The sequence below is a fragment of the Artemia franciscana genome, unplaced genomic scaffold, assembly GCF_032884065.1.
Source record: "Artemia franciscana unplaced genomic scaffold, ASM3288406v1 PGA_scaffold_131, whole genome shotgun sequence".
Classification (NCBI taxonomy): domain Eukaryota; kingdom Metazoa; phylum Arthropoda; class Branchiopoda; order Anostraca; family Artemiidae; genus Artemia; species Artemia franciscana.
This window is the reverse complement of record NW_027062626.1, coordinates 1,128,484-1,150,560: the sequence shown is the minus strand read 5'-3', so window position 1 is coordinate 1,150,560 and position 22,077 is coordinate 1,128,484. Positions and strand designations below refer to the sequence as shown.

At 34.2% G+C, this 22,077-nt stretch overlaps 1 protein-coding gene across 1 annotated transcript in view; it reads right to left on the bottom strand.

Moving 5' to 3' along the window:
• The window catches only part of LOC136041293 (limbic system-associated membrane protein-like), a 255,171-nt gene that overhangs the window by 10,026 nt on the left and 223,068 nt on the right, over nt 1–22,077 (bottom strand). Inside the window, exons 8-9 of the mRNA XM_065725904.1 lie at nt 20,090–20,218; nt 4,888–5,025 (exon numbers count right to left, since the gene is read on the bottom strand). Coding sequence (XP_065581976.1) covers nt 4,888–5,025; nt 20,090–20,218 — 267 coding nt within the window. The remainder of the gene's footprint in view (nt 1–4,887; nt 5,026–20,089; nt 20,219–22,077) is intronic.

The window sequence follows — 22,077 nt, the reverse complement described above, 5'->3', positions numbered from 1 at the left end:
CTCAAAAGTTGAATCTTTTAGGGGCTTGGATTTTCTTCTATTTTCTAGAGCCCCATTAAAAAGATAAAAGGAAATGTCCAAAAAGAATTTTTTAAAAAGGACTAAACTAGAAAAAAGGTTTGAAACAATATACAAGTGGGACGTTGCTTTCAATAAACTAGCAATTAGCAATTTAGAGATTTTTTCTCAAATCTATTGATTTTTGGACGTACTCACCTAGTGATTTGTTTTTAGCGGGGGGTAGGGTATATCTAGGTAAGTATTTTTCATGGGTCAAGAACCAACGCTTATATTTTTAGGATTTTCAAATAGGGATGAAATCCTTTTATACAGACAGTGATAAATTTCAAAAAAAAAACTAGATATTTCGGTCAAATATGCAGTGACTGTTATCAATAGTAATACTAAACTAAAACAATTAAAAGCAATAATTTATATATAAAATAAACTACATGTCGTTTAATAGTCTTGTTCCTTCCAAAGCAAAAATAGAAGCGAGTCTCTTTGACCTTATTGGATCCGGTTCATTAGCATTGAATGAACTAATACTTGGACAGAGGTTAATCGCATTAGGTGAAATGAACTTTACTCTATCTGATTTTAATAAATTATTTTAAATAGAATTCAAACCAAATTTACCCGTGTGCCTATTTAAAACTATATTCTTAAATAAAATTTTCTTAATTTCTAGAGTTTCATGAAAATTTTGCTTTAAACCCCGGTTCCTAGAAATCAAAGAGACATCATCGAGCAAAATAAAAGGATCTGGGGAATTAAAAATATTTTCCGATACGGCAGAAGTGAAATCTTCAGGCTTAGAATTTTTCTTTAAAGCCGATGAAATAGAGTTTTTGTGCTGTAGTAATCTCATTTCCAAATTATGGCTAGTACGTCCTTCATATGAGCTTCTATAAGTACATGGGATCTAATAGACCCCGCTTTGTTGCCCCACTGAAGTTAGGTCCTTCCCAGAATTTAGAAAACTACCCAAAGTATTAATACTCTTTAAAGCTACCTTTATACCATTACTCTATAAAACTCTTTTAAGTTTTTCACTTAGCCTGGGTACAAATGGTAAGGAACAAAAAACATCACTCTCCTGAGTTGTCTCCAAGACTTCCTTAGAAATCTCTAGGAACATTTTCTTCTTTCGAAAAAGTCTGTTTAATTAACCACTCTTCATAAATGTTACTGATTAGTATTTTCCTTAAAAAAGACAACTCCTCCGAAAAAATTTCGGAGAGCAAATACTAAATTACAGGTCTCTCGAAAACAGGCTTGGCTCATTTTAGCAAAACCATAATTTTTATGAATGAGACCCACAAGTAATAAATGAGTAATAATAAGTTTCTCGACAAGTAATGATAAATTTCATTCCACAAGTAATAATAAATTTCTGCAATTCTGTACCAAAAAAAAGTTTAAATGCCGAGGAATGGAAAACTCGTATCCTCCGAAAGACAACAAGTTTCCGTGACTTGAAAAAACTAGTGTTTTATCATATTCTTAGGTTTAATTAGCTCAGTCTATTTTAGTATTAACTTACTTATACAGGCAACCCTTGGGGGTGGAGGGGAGAATGTTAAAGATCCTTAGACAGGCAGCCAAGAAATAAGAATTCCATCTGGTTCGCCATTCAATGCTCTATCTAATATAATAACCATTTTCGTTACAAATATTAGCAGTGAAGTCTGAAATAATTAATCTCTGTTAAAATGAATAAAAGCATCACCTATTCAAAACAAATTCCTTCGTAGGTGCCTCACATACAAATATCACTCCCGGAGAAACCTTTTTAGGTTAAACCTTTGTGGCTTTTCTATTTCTTTACAATAGAAAAGAAAGAATGTTTGAAAAGTCATTGTGTATTCAAGGGACAAATATTTGGATATTCGAGGACCCAAATACTTATTTTACCTTTCGCCATTTTTACAAACTATGCCCTTTTTTCACTTTGACAAATATCGCCTACCCCTCCCCATGTGTTTATGGAAAAGGACTTTTGTCATTAAAGAAAATAAGATTGGTGTAATTTGGGAAAAAAATGCAGTAACAAGACTGGAATAAAAATATATGTGGCCCTTATTGTTCATATTTTCCTGATACTGTACACTAAAAGAATGAACCCTGTATGTTGCGCAAAAAATATTGTTGATCAAGGGTGACATTTCATACACCATATAATTTTTCATCTGAAGTTTCTAAAATATACGGATAGTAATATTATACCTCTTGGACTCTTATATATCTTATTATCTTATGTGACAAGGTTGCACTTCTTTGGGGAAATTTAAAACAGGCAGAAGATAAAATCTTATTTTTATTGCCTAATAATAACAAAACTCATGTTGACCTTTATTTTGCCGCCTAAGTAAGAAAAGGATCTTTTAGCAAGGTTAGTTAAGTAGGCTATACCTAAAAAAAGTTAAATGAATAAAATAGATTTAAAAAAAAATTCATGGAAGTAAAGAATAAAATTGAAACTTCAAACCAATAAAGCTCATTGCTGGGAAATTGGCTCTTGATATTTCCCTAAATCTGTAAAAGTGTACAAAACTAATGCTTTTAGAAAACTTAGCTTGCTTGACCTTTTTAGAGAATCTATATTGTACACTTAAAAATTGTCGATAGAATGGCTGGTGAAAGACTACTGATAGTCTTATAACTGGTCTGCTATGTGCTGCCGGTTTAGAATTACTTTTCTAGTCCAAAAGAACACCCTGGTTTTTGCTTTGGTTTTGTGTTTTCAGTAAAGCACTGGTTTTTTTGTACAAATAAAGGGAAATATTCTTAGTCAGTTTATCTGAGCTAATTTTGTAAATATACATTGTCTAAGCTTCAGAGTAACAAGTTTGTTCTTTTAAAGCTACACTCTTTAGTTTCATCTGAACAATTCTATTTTTTAATTAATACCATGAAGAAATACGGAGAATATGTATTACAGTAATTGAATATCAGATTTACATTTTTTGCGTTAAAAAAGGCTCAGAAACCATAACTTTTGGCTAGGCAAAAACTTTATATCAAAAAGCTTGTGGTAGCAAACTGTAAGTAAGGAGTGACGCGGCTCAATAGAAACTGAAACTCTAAAAAATAAATTTTGATACTAATAGATATATAGAAAATTTTTGCTTATTTTATTGATTCGAATATATAAGTTTCATTAAGTGTATTGATGCACATAAACGCTACGAGCCTGATCAAAATTAGCCTGATTTTCAAAAAGGCGTGGAATACCCTCTAAGAACCGAAGAATCTTAATGAAAATCACACCGTCAGATTCAACGTATCAGCTAACCTTGTTTCTGAGCTTTCAGCTTCCTATCTGCAAAAATCTGGAATTTTCTATTTTTGTCAGAAGAAAGAGCACGGATGCGTCTTTATTTTCTTGTTTTTTCTTTTGGTTTGTTTTTCCCAGGGGTGATCGTATTGACACAATGGTCCTAGAATATCGTGAGAGGGAACATCTGAAAAAAATTAAAAGCTGTAGTGTCCTTTTTAAGTGACCAAAATGATTGGAGGGCGGCTAGACCCCCTCCCTCACCCCTTTTTTCCCAAGATCTTCTGATCAATACTTTGAGATAGCCATTTTGTTCATCAAAGTTAAATGTCCTATGACTATGCCTTTAATTACACCATGACCCCCACAGCCCCAGGGTAAAGGTCTTTAAGTTATAAAATTTGTCCATTGCTTACACACAGTATTTGTTATTGGGAAGTATGCAAACATTTTTGGGTGTTAGACGAATTTTTGGCTGGGGGTTCGTCCAAGGGGAAATTTTCCACGGGGAGGGAATTTTCAGGGGGTGAAATTGTCAGGGGAAATTTTACACTGGGGGAATTTTCCAGAATTCCTATACAAAATTCTTTTTATATGTCTTGCTTTCTCTTTTTCGTCTCAATTTTACACGTGGAGTTGTTAAGGGTAATCGTCCGGGGTAATTTTTACCGGGATCAAATTGTCTAGCAAGAAGATCTTATCGTAGGAGGGGGATTTTTCCTTGAACGTAGGGCCAGATTGCCTGGCATTATTGAAAAAATGAACAGAAATTAAACAAAAAGACAAGTTTTTTTCAACTGAAAATAAGGAGAAACATTAAAAACTTGAAATATAAAGAAATTGTTACGTGTATGGAGGGGGTTACTCCCTCCTCAAAACCTCGCTCTTTACGCTAAACTTTGAATTTTGTTCCATTTCTTTAAGAATGGCTCCTGAAACACAAGGGTCGCTTAATTAGAACAGTAAGAAGCTTTTTTAAAAGGTACTAACAAACTATAGCGTAAAGAACGAGTTGCTAAAGAGAGAGCAACCCCTTCATATACGTAATAATTTCTGTTTTAACGTTGCTCCTTCCTTTCAGTTGAAAAAACTTTTTGTTTAATGGTAATGCGAGATCAAGCTTTTGGGTTATTTTATGCAAAGTATCTGTTAGCTCCTGTCAAGTTGTAAAAACACACAAAACTAGATAAGTAAAAATTTATTTACTATTGCGCAAAGCTGAGTTTATTTATTAATATAATATATATCAATATTATAATATATTGATATATATAATATATAATAAATATAAATATATATATATATATATATATATATATATATATATATATATATATATATATAATATATAAATAATCTGGACTTGAGAATAGAAACATGTTAAGAAAATATCCATACCGAATAAAAATGATCTTACTGGTAATCTTATTGGTTGGTTAAAATAGAACTATTGTTTTTAATCTTAAACTGCTATTACCAGGAATATAGAAAGTCTCCGTTTTTCTAGCTAGTAATAAAGTGATTATATTTTTTTAGTAATGTTCATTATCAAGAGTTTAAAAAAAATCATCACCTAACCAGATCCAAAAAAATAATAAACTTCTTACCTTCAGAAATTACCTCCCCTTTTGCAGTTGTCCAATAAGAGATTGCTTTTGGGTACACCTCAGCATTACAAGTTAGAACCGCCTCTTGACCTTGCATTATTCCAATTAGTTGATGAGGAACTAATACTCGGGGAGGAACTAGAACAAGAAAAGGAGATCGTTAAAATCATAAGTTTATGGAGCTACTTCAGCACTCCGCATGAAAACAGAGACTTGAGGGCTCTTATCGCGAATTAATTGAAATTTTTCTCAAGAAACTAGGTAACTGTTGTAAATTACGGCTTAAAAGTTAGCGAAATTCCAAAAAGTTAAATTTACAATTCGTAAAAGTCAGTATCCGTTTCAACTGTTTGAAATTATATACCCACTGATGTGTTTTGAACAACTTATTAACTCATCAGAACCGCATGCTCAAATGCCGGTAAAAAATTCCGGGATTTAGTGATTTTTTTTTTACATGGAGCTCTTCAGTTTATCACATTTCAGGTTTCAGTGGCTTCAAGTTGGCTACGTAGGTCCATCCCCTTAGTTTACTATAAATCCAGAAGATTATAAACTTACTTATGATTGTTCGATTGTCTTTAACTGACCAATTATAAACCGTTTTACATTCTCGCGTTTAGTAGCTTATTTTATGGAATGACAATGTGATTGACTATGTCAATCAGATGGTATGGGAATCAAATTAGAACCATTCTCGCCAGGTTTAATATTCTACCTTTTATTGTTTAAAAAGTATCTTGCTACTAAGAATTTGCTACTAAGTGGAACAGGATTAAGCCAATGTTTTTGACACAGAGACTCGGATTACCATTTCAGTTTGTCGAATTGGCGGAGAGAGCGATCAAAGACGTTGCTTCTTCAGCAACATAACCGAAAAATAGATCAGATGATGCTGATAAGTTCAAGAAAATACATGTTTGTAGATTTAAGGGAAATGCCAGATGGGGGAACACTCTATTTATCACTGGAACTCCGAATAGCTGCAAAATTTTGCTTTAGCAAAGTTAAAAACAAGATGCTATATTATGACTGGGACTTTTTTTTTTATTTATCTAGTAAAAAAGTGAACAGGAAAATCTTAAGGGACTATTTTGGCTATAGGTTCAACAATAAACCTTCATTGAAGAACAGAAACCAAAATGAAAACACATATAAACTAAAAAATAAAAAGAACCGAATAAAAACGTATTATTAACAAATTTTGAGTCAAAATATTGGTATACTAGAAAGAAATTCTGGCAAGAACAAGGAATCTGTAGACATCGAAGTTTTCACCTTGTGGTCTTTGGAACATCGGAAGAACTGATCAACGACTCACAGATAGAATCACTCAGCACTGTACCTCAATTAATAACACCCTTAAAAAGCGGAAAAACCCAGAAAATTTTGACTCTGTCCTCCCAAAACACATATTTGATAATCCAGACCATACTGTTTTATTTAACCAAGTTAGCCTAATATCACATGACAAAGGTATTGTCCAGCACTACAGAGTAGCTGTTGAAATTTACAAATACCAAAATTTAGGTCTAGCTTTCAACAGAGATTCAGGTGATTTAAGAATAAATAAATCGTATTTTAGTTTTCTCAAAAGAGAAGCCGTTACTATAGTAATCCCTGAAATAAACGTTGAACCACTTCCCCAATCATGTTGTCAAATATGTCATCAGCCCCTTAGGTCTCAAAGGGTCTGCAAGGAATTCAATGGTCAAAATCAGAAATTAGGTGACCTAGTTCTCCAATTTGTTCAATCGCTGCTTTGTTTGTTTGAGTGAATGATTTTTTTTTATTTCTCAGTTGTTCGTTACTATCCATAGATGGCAGTTCATATTTATTTGGATTTTGTACAAATCACGGATATTGGCGAATAACTCACTTTATAGATGTTAGGTATTTGATTTTAATTCTTTTGGTTTTCGGTCTTTTATTTCATTTTATTTAAATATTTGGTGTTTTTCTTTTTCATTGGTTTTGTTGTACTTTCCTCGTTTATTTTTGGTTTTTGTTTTTCGCTTTCTGTGTTTTCTTCAGTATTTTCATTTGGCCTTTAAAAACCCCTTTTGATCGTTTTCTTTCTTTATGATAAAAAATTAAGTTGGTAAAATAGTGGCAAGAGGCACCACTGTTTTACTGGCTCAATTTTTTTTAGCGTAAATGAGTTCATGGAAATATATGAATACCATCAATGTAAGAAGGTCAGTATCAGTCGGTAAAAAACCAAAACAAAAAAATAATATTATTAGCAATACCACAAAAATCTTTCGGTAAAATAACCAGCCAGTTGTTGAAATTCATTGACCTCCCCCCAAGATTTTTGCTTGTGACACCTTGGGGCATAAGAAATAAAACAAGTCAAAGAACAAGAAGAACAAAATAGGAAAAGTGCTGATATCTCGTCAATTTTTCAGCTAAGCCAACTTCAGTGAAAGAAAAGTTGTCTTTTGTTATTTGACAAGTCAACAACTAATTGGATTTAAGCCGGATTAACTCTGTACCTGTTTGGAATAAATAACTAATGAAATACTTTTGAACTTGTAATTGAAACTTGTTAGATAAATTTATAAACTTGTATATGATTACGGCTTAAGGATTATATATGGATTGTGGCTGTGAGTTAGTATTCAGCACTACAATCATCTGAGTCGTGCATTGAAATATTCAGATTACTTGCAAATTACTGTATTATTTGCCTACTCAAAGATAAGTTATTATTTATTCTCATTGCATTTATTTAGCCAGTGTTGATCATTTCATAATTGTGCTTATTAAGAACTTCTCTGTGGATATACCTTTTTCGCTTAATTGTTTTTGGACTGACGCCGAGTCGTGAGTGAAATTTGCTTATCATGGAAAATTGGAATACCCGTACGCTTTATTATTGCCCAGTTTTGAATTTTGCTCAGCACAATGTCGATGAGGGGTTGGACCATCAGTCGATTGTGACATACGCTAGTGATTTTTTCCAGTATGAAGATGTTCTTGGCGCTAAGAAACTTTTATATAGCAATTGCTTCCCAGATGAGCCTATACCTTCTCGTTCGGGACCCAGTGCTAAGAATAGTTCATTGTCGGATATTATCACTACTTTTGCTCGCTGCTCTGCAGAAAATACTGGTATTCCAGAGTTTGCTCAAAGGATTTGATCAGAGTTGATCAAATCCCCCTCTGAAGTCCCTAGCGTTACGGCGTCAGCTTATTCTATCCTTACCACCAAATTCAACCAGTGCCTTGATCAGCTAAACTCGCTTGATCACCTCAATAGTCCAGCAACGTCTATAAATAGTTCTCTGGTCTCAGATAGTTAGGGTACCGATCGCAAACCCTTGTACGCCGTCGTTCTTAAATATCCGCCACCAGAACTAAGAGACCCCGTTTCTCGCAAGGAAAAGCTTGATTCTTTGGCTGGACATGACGGAATTATGTCGGTAAAGTCCGATCCGGTAAGGAAAAGATGGGTTGTTGTTACGCAGGATAAAGTTTCCGCCAATTCTCTTGCCACATCTGCTGTTGCGAGCTATCCAAATATTTTTGCTAAAGTGATTGATCGCAAACCTCTTGGAGTAATTAGGGGACTTCCCGATAGTGTTTCTAGCAGTATACTCATCTCCACTATTCCTGGTCTTGTTGAGGCCAGCCAGATCGGCTCTTCTCATACATTGCGTTTAGAGTTCCTTGATTCAACTGCACTAAAATCTGCCATTGCTACAGGTCTGCGCTTGGGTTACGAGTCTTTTAAAATATCGGAATACAAAGAACTGCCCAGACGGTGTCTTAGATGCCGAAGTATCCATCATTCGTTAGCTCACTGCCCATGTGCCCTGAATGAGATGAAGTGCTCTAAATGTTCTGGATGGCATTCCAATACTAAGGACAATCCTTGCTTAGAGGCTTCGAAATGTTCCAACTGCGGCGAAGCTCATGTTTCCTATAGTATGAATTGCCCAGTGATCAAACGCGCTCTGGACTCTGCTCCAAAATGAACCATGCTACTATTTTAAGTTTTGCTTCTCTCAATATTAACGACACAAAAGACAAAGACTTGTTAATTAATGAATTATTAGTCCATTACATAGTGTTCTTGCAAGAACATCTTTTGACCAAATCAAACATTTCTAGCTTGAAGTGATCTTCTGTCCACCATTTTTTTTTGGAAGAGACCAAGAAAACTAGAGGCCGCTCTTCCGGTGGCCAAGCAATTTTCTTTCGTTCCCCATCAAAGCCCTCTGTGATTTATTGTGATGATAACATCTTAGGGATTCAATGTGACAATACCGCCTTTATAAACGTTGACTTACCTTGCGATCGACGTTCTATAACATCGTTCACATCTTTCGCTAAATGTTGCTCCAGTTTAAAGTTTCTACTTGAAAGTCTACGTTTGAAAGACCTAAATTGGGTTTTAGCTGGTGACCTTAACTTTGACATTCTTGGTACCTCCGATAGGTCAATACTCTTGCTAGAATCACTTCCTAGCATATATCATATCGCCGTTAAGAGCCTCCCATTCACGTATATTCATAACAGAGGCTGTTAAAAATTGAACCTGGATCACGTGTTCTCTTCCAGTTCCAGCTTAATATCCTCGATTGTCAGGGTGGACGAAGAGAAGATTGATGACGATCACCTTATTCTTAGCTGTAATTTGTTCCGTGAGCTATCTGGCAAAACACTTTCAGCTCAGCTGAAGTGGCATACGAAGTTGAACTGGGATCGTGCTGATGTCCCACTATACCTTGCTACGCTAACTGCTACTGTCGACCATAAAAGTGCCATATCACGTGCTACAAACGTCAGTTTCCTCGCCTTCAAGTAGAGTTGACCTAAATTGCTATTATTATCAAATTGTACATTGCCTTAAATCAGCTTCCAAAGCTGCAGTGCCTGTGGATAAAGTTCGGATTGATACAAGAAAGCCTAATTGGAACGTTGATCCTGAAGTAAAACGTGCTAAGTAAAAAGCCAAAATTTGGCTTCGTATGTGGATATCATGTGACCGACCGTCGTCCGGAGCTATTTTCTCTGTGAAACAAAAGTGCAAACTTGAATATAAGGCCAGTTTGAAGAGAGGACGCTTGAATCCATTGCCAGGACCCACAAATAAGGCCTTCTGGAATAAGGTTATTAATAGTGAGAAATGCTTCCCATCTACCCTATCTTGTCTCCAGCTAGCTAATTTTGTTGATCATTATAAGCGTGTGTTCAGTGTATTTAATAGTTTCCTTCAGTATTTTTATTATAAGTTGCTTAAACCGCTTTCACCATACCGTCTCCTGCAGGCTCACGTCCAGCCTGTAGCAATATCTGAAATTCGCCGGGCTTTAAGAAAAATTAAGTGTCCAAATAGCCTTGATGGTGACAGCCTTTCTTACCAATTTTTTGCTTATGATTGTCCTACTCTATTTAACCATCTACAGATATTTCTTCAGTCTTGCTTAGCACAGTCGCTTGTTCCTGATTAAATAAAAAAAACAAGCTTTTTTAACGAAAAGTAAGGAGCGACATTAAAACTTAAAACGAACAAAAATTACTTCATATATGAAAGGAGATGCTTCCTCATCAACGCCCCGCTCTTTACGCTAAAGTTCGACTCTTTCTCTTAACTCTACTTTTTAAAACAGAAGAAAACTTTTAGTGTACGGACGTTTTCAGGGGGATTTTTTCGGTTTGGGAGGGAGAGTAGAGATGGGGGGGGGTACGTGGGAGGATCTTTCCATGTAAAAACTTCTCATGGGGAAGAGACTTTCAATGATGGGGACGCAGGATTTTTTAGCATTATTTTAAAAAAAATGAAAAAATAAATATGAGAAGTTTTTTCTACTGAAAGTGAGGATCAACGTTAAAACTTAAAACTAGCAGAAATTATTGCGCATATGAGGGGTTTACCTCCTCGTAATACCTTGCTCTTTACGCTAAAGTATTTTTAGTAATTTCAACTAATTAATCTACGGCCTTTGTGAATTCAAGAGTCATTCTTAAGGAATTAGGACAGATTTAAGCCTTAGTGTAAAGAGCGAGGTCCCTCATATACGCAATAAAAACATACGAATATAGAAGTTTCTTTACGTAACTTAATTCGTAACTTACGTCTATTATTTACTAATGAAAATGTTCGTAAGAAATTAAAAGTTCTAGTTTCCTTTTTAAGTAATTAAAAAATTGGAGGGCAACTAAGCTTCCTCCCTCTCTCTTTTTTTCTCAAAATCTTCCGATTAAAACTATGAGAAAGCCATTTAGCCAAAAAAAAAAAAAAATAATGTGCAAATTTCGTTTCAATAATTTATGTGCTGAGAACCAAGATCAAACATGCAATTAAAAAACGTCCAGAAATTAACCAAAAAAAACAAGTTTTTTTTAATGAAAGTAAGGAGCGGCCCTAAAACTTAAAACGAACAGAAATTACTCCGTATATGAAAGGGGCTTTTCCTCCTTAACGCCCCGCTCTTTACGCTAAAGTTTTTTACTGTTTTAAGAAGTAGAGTTAAGAGAAAGAGTTAAATTTTAGCATAAAGAGCGGGGCTTTGAGGAGGAAAAGCCCCTTTCATATACGGAGTAATTTCTTTTCGTTCTAAGTTTTAATGTCGCTCCTTACTTTCATTTAAAAAAATTGTTATTTTTATTTAATTCGTAAGAAAGATCAACATACTCTATGTACGGCTTATTTCAGATATTGCAAATTCCTCCTCTGGCTTCCTAGATGGCATCGAAACAAAAAAATAATTGCTCGATTTGGTTTAATTGATGTGCTTTCTCGGATTCGGTCTTCCAGTTATGATTTATGTAAAAAGACTATGAACTTTATTCACGTTTATGACCCTCTACAGCCTTTTTTCCATATTGATACTGGTTAATTAGTCCATGTTGTCTTTTGTTAGTTTGAATTTTTTCTTCGCTGTTTATCGTTTTGTTTTTGTTTATTTATAATACTCCATACTTTGTATTTTTTATACTTTTACGGGTAATAAAGTTCATTCATTCATTCAAAGGTTTAGAAAATATCAAACAAATAGCGAAAACCAAAAACTAAAATATTTCAGAAACAGAAAAAGCTATAGAAAAAAAAAGTGCAAAAGGAATAACTCTCAATAAAAAGGAACCAAATAGTTTTAGATAAAAAATAAGAGTTAAAGATAAAAGCCGAAGCTTTTAGCTATTAAATAGAAAACACAAGTCTTTCAGCTGAAACTTAGGGGCAACATTAAAACTTCAAACGAGCAGAAATTATTACGTATATGAAGGGGGTTACCCCCTCTTTAACAACTCGCTCTCTACGCTAAAGTTTTTTAGTACTTAAAGCTTCTGATTGTTCTAATTAAACAACGCTCGTGTTTCAGGAGTCGTTCTTAAAGAATTGGGACATAATTCAAATTTTAGCACAAAGAGCGAGGTGTTGAAAAGGGGCTAATCCCCTTCATATATGTAAAAAATTTCTGTTCGTTTTAAGTTTTAATGCTACTCCTTACTTTCAGTTGAGAAAACTTTTTTTTCATTTAATTTCAGATCGTTTTTTAAATAATGTCAGGAATTATACTTAACAACTCCACCCCGTAAAATTGAGACGGAAAAGAGAAAGCAAGACATATGAAGAATTTTGTATAGGAACTCTGATTATTTCTCCCAGTTATAAATTTCACCTGACAGGTTCACCCCCTGGAAACTCTCCACCCCTAGAAACTCTCCCCATGAAAAACCCACCGGCAGAAAAATCTCCCCCACACACGAAAATGTATGCATACGTCCCAATAACAAATACTATGTGTAAGCAATGGGCAAATTTTATAACTTAAGAGACCTTTCCCCTGAGGCTGTGGGGGATCATGTTATATTCAAATGCATAGTTATAGGATCTTTTAACTACAATGAACAAAATGGCTATCTCAAAACATTTCATCGGACGATTTTGGGGAAAAAGAAGTGGATGAGGCGACCCCCCTAAGGGGCTAAAGTAAGAATAGGGCCTAGCTCTTCGATTTGACTGGTTGCGAATAAGGACTCATTCTTTGGATACACTATTGTATCTTAATGAGACTTACTATCTTTCTTTTGTTTTTAATCTATAAGCCAGCCAAGTTTTTTTGGTGAGGTGCTGCCTAGGTCGTTGCACTAATTTGCTTGCCCCCCTCCCGCTGTTTTGGTTTAGTTTCCCTTTTAATTCATATGTGTTTTTCGTGTGTTTTATGCTTCGTTCTTCTTTTTTTTGTGAGTTTTTGGACTTTTTTAGTGTCCCTTTTAATTTGTAGATGTATATATTTTTTTATTGTTCTTTTCTGTATTATTTGATTATTTTGTCCCTTACTTTTTTTCTGACTTGCATTTGTTCAAGTTTAGTTTGACCGGTTTTCTTTTTTGCTTTGTTAGTGCTTTATTAGTGTCAGTATTTTTTTGCTTTGTTTGCTTTGTTAGTCGACTCCGAAGTCCGAATTCGGCCCTTTGAGGGCTTGTGATAGAGATTTTTTTGAAATAAATATCTTATCTTATCTAAGTGGTTTGTGCCAAATGGTCACACAATTTGTGAATTTACTAGGACGCCCGAAAGGTTTTGGGCAGCTTAAGCTCACTAGATGTATCTAAAACTAAGCCTAAAAGGAGATTTTTTATCAAACAGTTTGTGGTAACGAATTGTAAGTAAGGAGCGACCTGGCTTAATAGGAACCAAAATTCTTAAAATACGGAATTTTGATACCAATAGGAACATCAAAAGAATCACACTTTTATGCTGATTTACAATATATAACTTTCACCAAGTTTAGTCATACCCATCAAAAGTTACCAGCCTGATAAAACCTGCCTTATTTTTAAAAAAAGGTGAAACCCCCCCCCTAAAAGGTATAGAATCTGAATGAAAATCACATTATCAGATTCAGCATATCTGAGAACCCTACTGTATAGGTTTGAAGCTCCTATGTGCACAAATGTGGGATTTTGTACTTTTTGCCAGAAGAAAGATCACGAATGCGTGTTTATTTTTTTCCCCCAAGGGTGATCGTATCGACCCAGTAGTCCTAGAATTTCATAAGAGGGCTCATTCAAACGGAAATTGAAAGTTCTCGTGCCCTTTCTAAGTGACCTAAAACATTGGAGGGCAACTAGGCCCCCTCAGACACTAATTTTTTCCCGAAATCACCGGATGAAAATTTTGGGAAAGCCATTTTGTTCACCACAGTCGAAATATTTAATAACTTTGTCTTTGAGGACGACTTAATTCCCCACACCCCGGGGGAAGGGCTGAAAGTTATGAACTTTTAACATTGTTTATATAGGGTCTGGTATTGGTTATTTGAGAAGTATAAAGACGTTTTCAGAAGGTATTTTTTTTCGTGGGGGTCAGGGGTAAGGGGCTTACGCGGGAGGATCTTTCCATGGAGGAGATTTTCATAAGGAAGAGAATTTCCATGAAGCTGGATTTCACAGCATTATTTAAAAAACAACCAGAAATTAAACAAAAAAACAAGTTTGTTCAACTGAAAGTTATGAGTAACATCAAAACTTAAAACCAACAGAAATTATCACCTATATGTGATGATTTATCCCCTAGTTAATGCCTCACTCTAGACGCTAAATTATTTTTAGTAATCTCTAAAGAGCTATTTATTATATATAACGGCCTTTGTGATTCAGGGGCCATTCTTAAAAAATTGCGACAAAATTTGAACTTTATGGTAAAGAGCGAGATATTTACGAGAGGAGAAGCCCCTCATATTACGTATATGACAAAGTTCACCCCCTCGTCAATACCTTGCTCTTTACGCTAAAGTTCGAATTTCGTTAGATAATGGCCGATATTGGCTATAATTTGTTTGTGTTATTTTCCAGCCAATCTTAACATTTAATTTTACCTTAAGCAGCGTCATTACTATGTTTTTATGTGATAATAAACCAAAGATATTGTATGTCTTTGGTTTGTGGTTGTTATTAAATAATAAAAAAAGTTTTTTTCAACTGAATGTAAGAAATAACATTAAAACTTAAAAACATCTTTTAAAGATCTTTTCTATTATTCATTTTTCTATCATTAATTTCAGTCATTTTAGAATTGCTCAACTTGTGAATTTCGTTTTCATAAGAATAGATTCGACTTCTTTGGCCGTTTTGTTACTATGCTTACAAAATTATTTCCGCAAATATCACTAATTTAAGTTACGTGGGAGAATCTTTCCATTGAAAAATTTCTCGTGAGGGAAGGGAATTTTCCATGGAGGGGAGCTGCATTTTGCAACATGATTAGAAAATGATTAGCAACTAAATAAAAAAAAACAAGTTTTTTCTACTGAAAGTAATAATCAACATTAAAACTTAAAACGAACAGAAAATATTACGTATATGAGATGGGTTGCTTCTCTTCAATAGCTCACTCTTACGCTAAAGTATCTTTTTTAACTTTTAAAAGAGGTTATTATTCTAATTGGACAGCCTTTGTGATTCAGGTGTCATTTTTAAACAACTGAAACAAAATAAAAACTTAGGTTATTATAAGGTTATTATAAGTTTTAAAAAGTAAAATTAATATGCAAACTTCGTTTTAAGTATTCATGTTCGGTGAGCCAAATTCAAATTCTGCATCAATTCAAAAACGTTCAGGAATTAAATAAAAAACAGGTCTTTTTTAACTGAAAGTAAGGAGTGACAGTAACGAACAGAAATTATTCCGCGTATGAAAGGGGCATTCCCCTCCTCAACACCCTGCTCTTTACGCTGAAGTTTTTTATTGTTTTATAAAGTAGAGTTTTGAGAAAGAGTCAAAACTAAAGACAAACCAAGATTATACTATATATAAAACAGATTACCATCCCTTGGAACCTCCACTCTTTAGGCTAAAGTTCTGCTTATTTTTATTGAGATAGGGATAAATGTCTATAATATGCCGAAGAAAATATTTAGCTTAGTCAGCAAGGGGAATAAAAATGTTTTTATGCTAAGGAATATTGATGAATAGTTTCGAACTAAATAAATTTTATTTTAAATCAGCACTAAAAGTCGATTCTTTTGCCATGTCAAATAAAAAAAAAAAAAAAAAAAAAAAAAAACAGCGAGTTTGTTTTCAGCTGCAAGTAAGGTGCAAATTAAAACTTAAAACGAACAGAAATATTCCTTATAAAAGGGGCAACTCCCTCCTCAATACCCCATTCTTTCTTCGTTTGATGAAACGGCAGCCGTTCTTAAAGAGTTAAGACAAAGAGTCAAAGTTTAGCATAAAGAGAGGGGTATTGAGGATGGGGCAGCCCCTTTCATATGTGGAGTAACATCTGTTTGTTTTAAGTTTTAATGTTGCTTCTTACTTTCAGTTGGAAACTTGTTTTGTTTAATTTCTTATCGTTTTTCAGAGAATGCGAAGAAATCCCCTTCCCGTATAAAATTTCTTCTGGAAATTTCCGCCGGAATCTTTCCTCCCATAGAAATTCCAACTTATAGAAAATGCCCCTCGAAAAGTTCCCCCCACAAAAAATCTCTATATTTCCCAATTAAAAAAAATATAATATGTGAGCAACGGGCATATTGCATATTTCTCCAGGGACTATTTCTCCAGGGACTAAAGGGTCGTCCCAAAAGGTACAGTTATCAGTCTTTTCAACTATGCTGAATCACATAGCTATCTTAAAACTTTAATCAGATGACTTTGGGGAAAAAAGGAGCGTGGGTCTAGTTAGTCAAACAGTTAGTTCGTGGTAACGAACTGTTAGTAAGGAGCGACCCGACTGAATAGTAACCGAAACTAAAAAAAAAAATTTTGATACCAATAGATATATCAAAAGAATCGGACTTTTATGATGATTTTAAATATATAGGTCTCTTTAAGTTTAGACTTACTCATTAAAGTTTATAAGCCTGAGAAAATTTGGCTTATTTTCAAGAATGTGGAATTTTATGGTTTTTTTTTTGCCAGAAGAAAGATTACGGATACGTGTTTATTTGTGTTTTTTTTCTAGGAGCGATCTTATCGACCCAATGGTCCCAGAATATCATGAGAGGGCACATTTGAATAGAAATTAAAAGTTCTAGTGCTCGTTTTAAGTGACAAGAAACATTGGAGGGCAACTAGGCCCCCTACCCTACCCATTTTTCTCCGAAATTTTCCGATGAAAATTTGAGATGAATAATTTGCTCATCATAGTTGAAAGCCCCAATAGCTATGACTTTGGATATAACATGACCAACCACAGCCCCAGGGAAAAGGTCTGAGTTATAAAATCTGCCCATTTTTTACGCACAGTATTTGTTATTGGGAAACATTCATACATTTTAGTGTGGGAGGGGGGATTTATTTTGCTCGGAGCTTTTACAAGGGTAGTTTTCCATTGGGAGGGAAGTTTTCAGGGGGTGAACTGGTCAGGGGAAATCATACACTGAGGGAATTTGCAAGAATTTATATGTCTTGCATTCTCCATTCCGCCTTAATTTTACGCATGGGGTTGTTAAGGTAATTGTCCTGCGTAAAATTTCACCGGGATTGAATTGTTTAGATTGTATTCCGTGGGGAGACTATTTGTCCGTAAAAATTGGGGTCAGATTCCCTGGGAATATTTAAAAATGATCATAAATTAAATTAAAAACAGGTTCTTTCAATAGAAAGTAAGAAGCAACATTAAAACTTAAAATAAGCATAAATTAGTACGTATATGAAGGAGGCTGCCTCCTCTTCAATACCTCACTCTCTACACTAAAGTTTGAATTTTGTTCTATTTCTGTAAAAACGACTCATGAATAACAAGGGCTGTTTAAGTAGAACAATAAGAAGGTTTTTTAAATGCACTAAAAAGCTTTAGTGTAAAGACCGAGGTGTTGAGGAAGAGGCAATCCCCTTCATATATGTAATAATTTCTGTTCGTTTTAACTTTAATGTTGATCCTTACTTTCAGTTGAAAATTTTTTTATATAAAAAAAAGAATCGCATAAAAATCCCTCACTAGAACTTTTAATTTCTGATCAAATGAGCCCTCTCTTGATCTTCTAGGATAAATTACAAGGCATGGTCCCCCCCAGGGGAAAAAAACAAATTAACACGTATCCGTGATCTTTTTTCGGGTCTAAAATACAATATATTACATTTTTTCTTACATGGAAGCTTGGAACCTCTACAGTAGGGTTTTCTGATATGCTAAATTTGATGGTATGATTGTCAGTAAGATCATTTTACTTTTCGCATAGTAAATGTTTCCCAAAAATTTGGAAGGGTTAAGATGTATTTGTCAAGATCTAGAGGGGGAATAGTGTTTTTTCATTTTGTATTAAAGAAACCAGAAAAAACATTTTCCAACAGAAAAATCTTGAAAAAAGAGGAAGTGGGTGAAAAATCAACTAAAAACACCCTGTACCAAACAGCGCAAAGACTGCCATTAAGTCAATAAGATTGTAAACTGCATTATGGCCATCAGCCATTAAGATTGCTTGACATTTTGGGAATGTTTCCACCCTATTTTATAAAGTCTAGCAAATTTTTACAGGATCAGTATAAAAAGCTTTATACTTTTGATGCATCTATTGTTATCAAAATTCCGTTGTTTTACTTAGGTTATTATTGAGCCAAGTCACTCCTCACTTACAATTGGTCACCACGAACAGCTTTTTAACTATTATTTTATGTTAAGATTCAATTTCAGATCTCTTCATTTTTTCTTTTTTCAAAACAAATAGGAGACAACAGTTCTGAACCTGTAAACTCTATCTGTAGGAGAGCGATCTACTACAACGCTATGAGCTATACACACCAATAACAAATACAATATTGAACAATACAATTACAAACTACACAATACAGTATACAGTACAAATTTTACAGTACAAATAGTATTTTACAGTACAAATAGTATAAATAGTACACTACAAATATAAACATAGTACAGTACATAATAGTACATACAAATAAAGTATAATAATAGTACAGTACAAATAATACAGTACAAATAGTACAGTACAAATTTTACAGTACAAATAGTACAAATTTTGCAGTACAAATACAGTACAAATTTTACAAACTACAGCCCTTTCCCCAGGGGCTATGGAGATTCATGTTATCCTCAAAGGCATAGCTATTGAACTTTTCAACAGTGCTGAACAAAATGGCTATCTCAACTTTGATCGGACGACTTTGGGGGAAGGGGCTGGGAGAAGGGGTCAGATGGTGGGCTAGTTTTCCTTCAATCTTTTCGGTCATGGGATAAGGCCAGTAGAACTTTTTAATTTCTGGTTGAATCTGGTTTAATCTCTGTCGATTTTCTAGGATTCAACACGATTCCACTATAACATCATATTTGCGTACTTACAACGCTTTCCCCAGGGAATAAGGAGGTGTCGCAACCAAAAGCATAGTTGTCGGACTTTTGAACAATGTTAAATAAAAGGGCTATCTCGAAATTTTGATTTAACGACTTTGGGAGAAGGAGGCTCAAGGGGAAGGGGGCTAGCTGCCCTCAAAACTTCTGGTCAGTTAAAAAGGGTAGTAAAACCTTAATATTTCGTTTGAATGAAGCCTCTGCCGATACATGACCATTGGTTCGATACGATCATCCCTGGGAATAAAAACACAACAAATAAACAGTCATCCGTGATCTTTCTTCTGGCGAAAAATACAAAATTTCACAATTTTGTAAATTGAAACCTAGAAGCTTGAAACCTCTACAGTGTGGTTCTCTGATACGCTGAATTTGGTGGTGTGATTATCATTAGGATTCCTTGACGTTTAGTGGGGGTGAATCTGCCCTTTGATGAAAATCAGGCAAATTTCTTCAGGCGTGTATCCTTAGATGAGTAACACTAAACTTAATGAATCCTATATATTTAGAATCAGCATAATAAGCTAATTCTTTTGATGTGTCTATTGAGATTAAAAATGTTGTTTTTAGTTTCAGTTACTATTGAGCAGCGTCAGTACTCTTCTAGTGCCTTACCACGAACCGTTTGACATGTATTGATATCAAACTGGCTTTTTTTGAGCATTGCTTTTGATTTGCAAATGTAGTTAATTCTTTGTGGTTCTTAACCATGAAAGCTTTACATAAGGTCTTTAGGTTTTTAATGGTTTTGAAAGCTTAGATAAGGTTACTGACATAATAGAACACAGGCTTTTCTTGCACATATTAATACCGCACTAAAATGTTGTTAGCAATTTTAGCTTCTAACTCTAAGCATATGTTGGTAGGTATAAATTAAATATAAACCTGAGAATTGGTAAGGGCCTAGAAGACAAAAAAGAAGAAGAAACACTCACTGTGAACGTATAAAGAAACTCTCTTGCTTACTGTAGGTGGCAGACCATTCGATGCAATGCATAGATAGTGACCCATATGGTTCCTTGTCACCCTTTGAATAAAAAGAATTTCACCAGTCACTGAATTCACTGCAAGAAAGGGTTCAATGACACGCAAATAAGAACTTTGTGATCAAGAGAAAACTTGGGCTATTGAAAGCGAATGAAAGTTATTTTCGGAAATGGAAATTCCAAATAGAATACAAACAGTTAAAAGTTTGCAGTTGAAATTAAATGAGCTAATTTATATCCAATTTTGTGTGAAACTGCCTTAGTGATACAATAAGTATTATAAGCTACAGACTGTGATCTGAATAAAAGGAAAGATGAAGTTTAAATAAAAATATTTTTAACTTGAAAAAATATGTTCTAACTATGGAAAGGGCATAATATTTAAACATAGGAAATAATATTTTATCTGATTTTTTCAAGCTCCACCAATAAAAATTGAGCATAAATTTTTTTATTTCTATAATCACGCATTCAACCTTCAAGCTTGCTTCTCGATAGCTTGAAATCTCAACACATCCCTGCCGTCGCCATTCCATCAGTTTCTACTGTTACCAAAACAACAAAATTTACTGGAAAATGGATCATGCTACTCTAAAACATGCATTAAATTCTAAAGTTAAAAATAATATTTTTGTAAAAAATTACCAATGTCCATTCATATTTAACGAATAATGTAAAGGCGCTCAAGAGAAAACTTGTATAGTGTAAAGTGTAAAGGTGCTCAAGAAAGATTTCCATAGAGGGTCTTAATCAACTAATTTTGTTCACAGGGGTAAATAAATTTTAGAATTTGATTTAGACAAAATATGTCTCAGTATCTCCATTAAAAAGAAATAAACATAATTTTCTCAACTGTAGATTTGTTGGGGTCCTCCCTAATTTTATTTTTGTTTACTATCGGACATTCTGCGAATTAAATTCATTTACGAGGTAAGGATTATTCTCTGTTGGTGGCGCCCAATAGATAGCATAAGAATGTCAGCTGACTCCATTGTTCCAGCCTGAATTGCTGCAACTGTTAAGATAATTTCCTTTTTTTTTTACAATTTTCACCAGATTTTGAAAAGGAATATGGATATTTCAAGTGTATTTTTATTCATTCGTTTTCTCTTCCGAAAATCTTTAACGAACAACCTTGAAACAAACAAAATGTAATTTTCATGGTCATTGATTTTCAGCAATACAGATGCCAGAGAATATTTAAATCAGACTATGATTGGCCCAAAGGATACTCATAACAAAGACAACAGCAACGAAACAGGCAGAATTATTACATCTCTTTCAGTAATATAAGCTACCCTTTGAGGTGCAAACAACTTTTTCTTCTTCAATCTCTTTGCTATCTCTAACAGAACTGATGAAACTTATCCTTTTCCTAAGATTCCAAATTTGCGATAAGTTAAGTTAACTGGAGCAATTAGTTTACCTGAAACTAGTTCAACCGTAATTACGATTGACCATCTGTGGATATAATTCTGAAATTACAATTATATACTACCCAACTAGATCCTAAGAAATTCGTTGCTGTGAAACGAATATTTTGCAAATCTCATGCAAGTTGTTACGCGTCAGTGTTTATAACTATGTCCCTAACTGTCTATTAAGACTTGCCCAACCTTGTATAATAACCACTTCAGTTTCCATTATCCTAAAGGAGGGAGAATTTCCTACAGGATATGCTAGTTTTCCAAAAAGGGTAATCACTAACATATCTTCTCATTTCCTTTAAGTAATGATGGGATTCTATTTTTTCCTTTTGTAAGAGGAACAGGATGCTATTTAGGAGGAGTCATTGTAATACTTCCTAGTGAAAAAAAGATCCCTTCGAAGGAACTAGATTTTCAATTATCAAAGAGCCTTTTGATCTTTGGAGACTTACTTGTTTATCCATTAAAGTAATCTGATTCATGCTTTTCTCATATTCTATTGACGTAAAT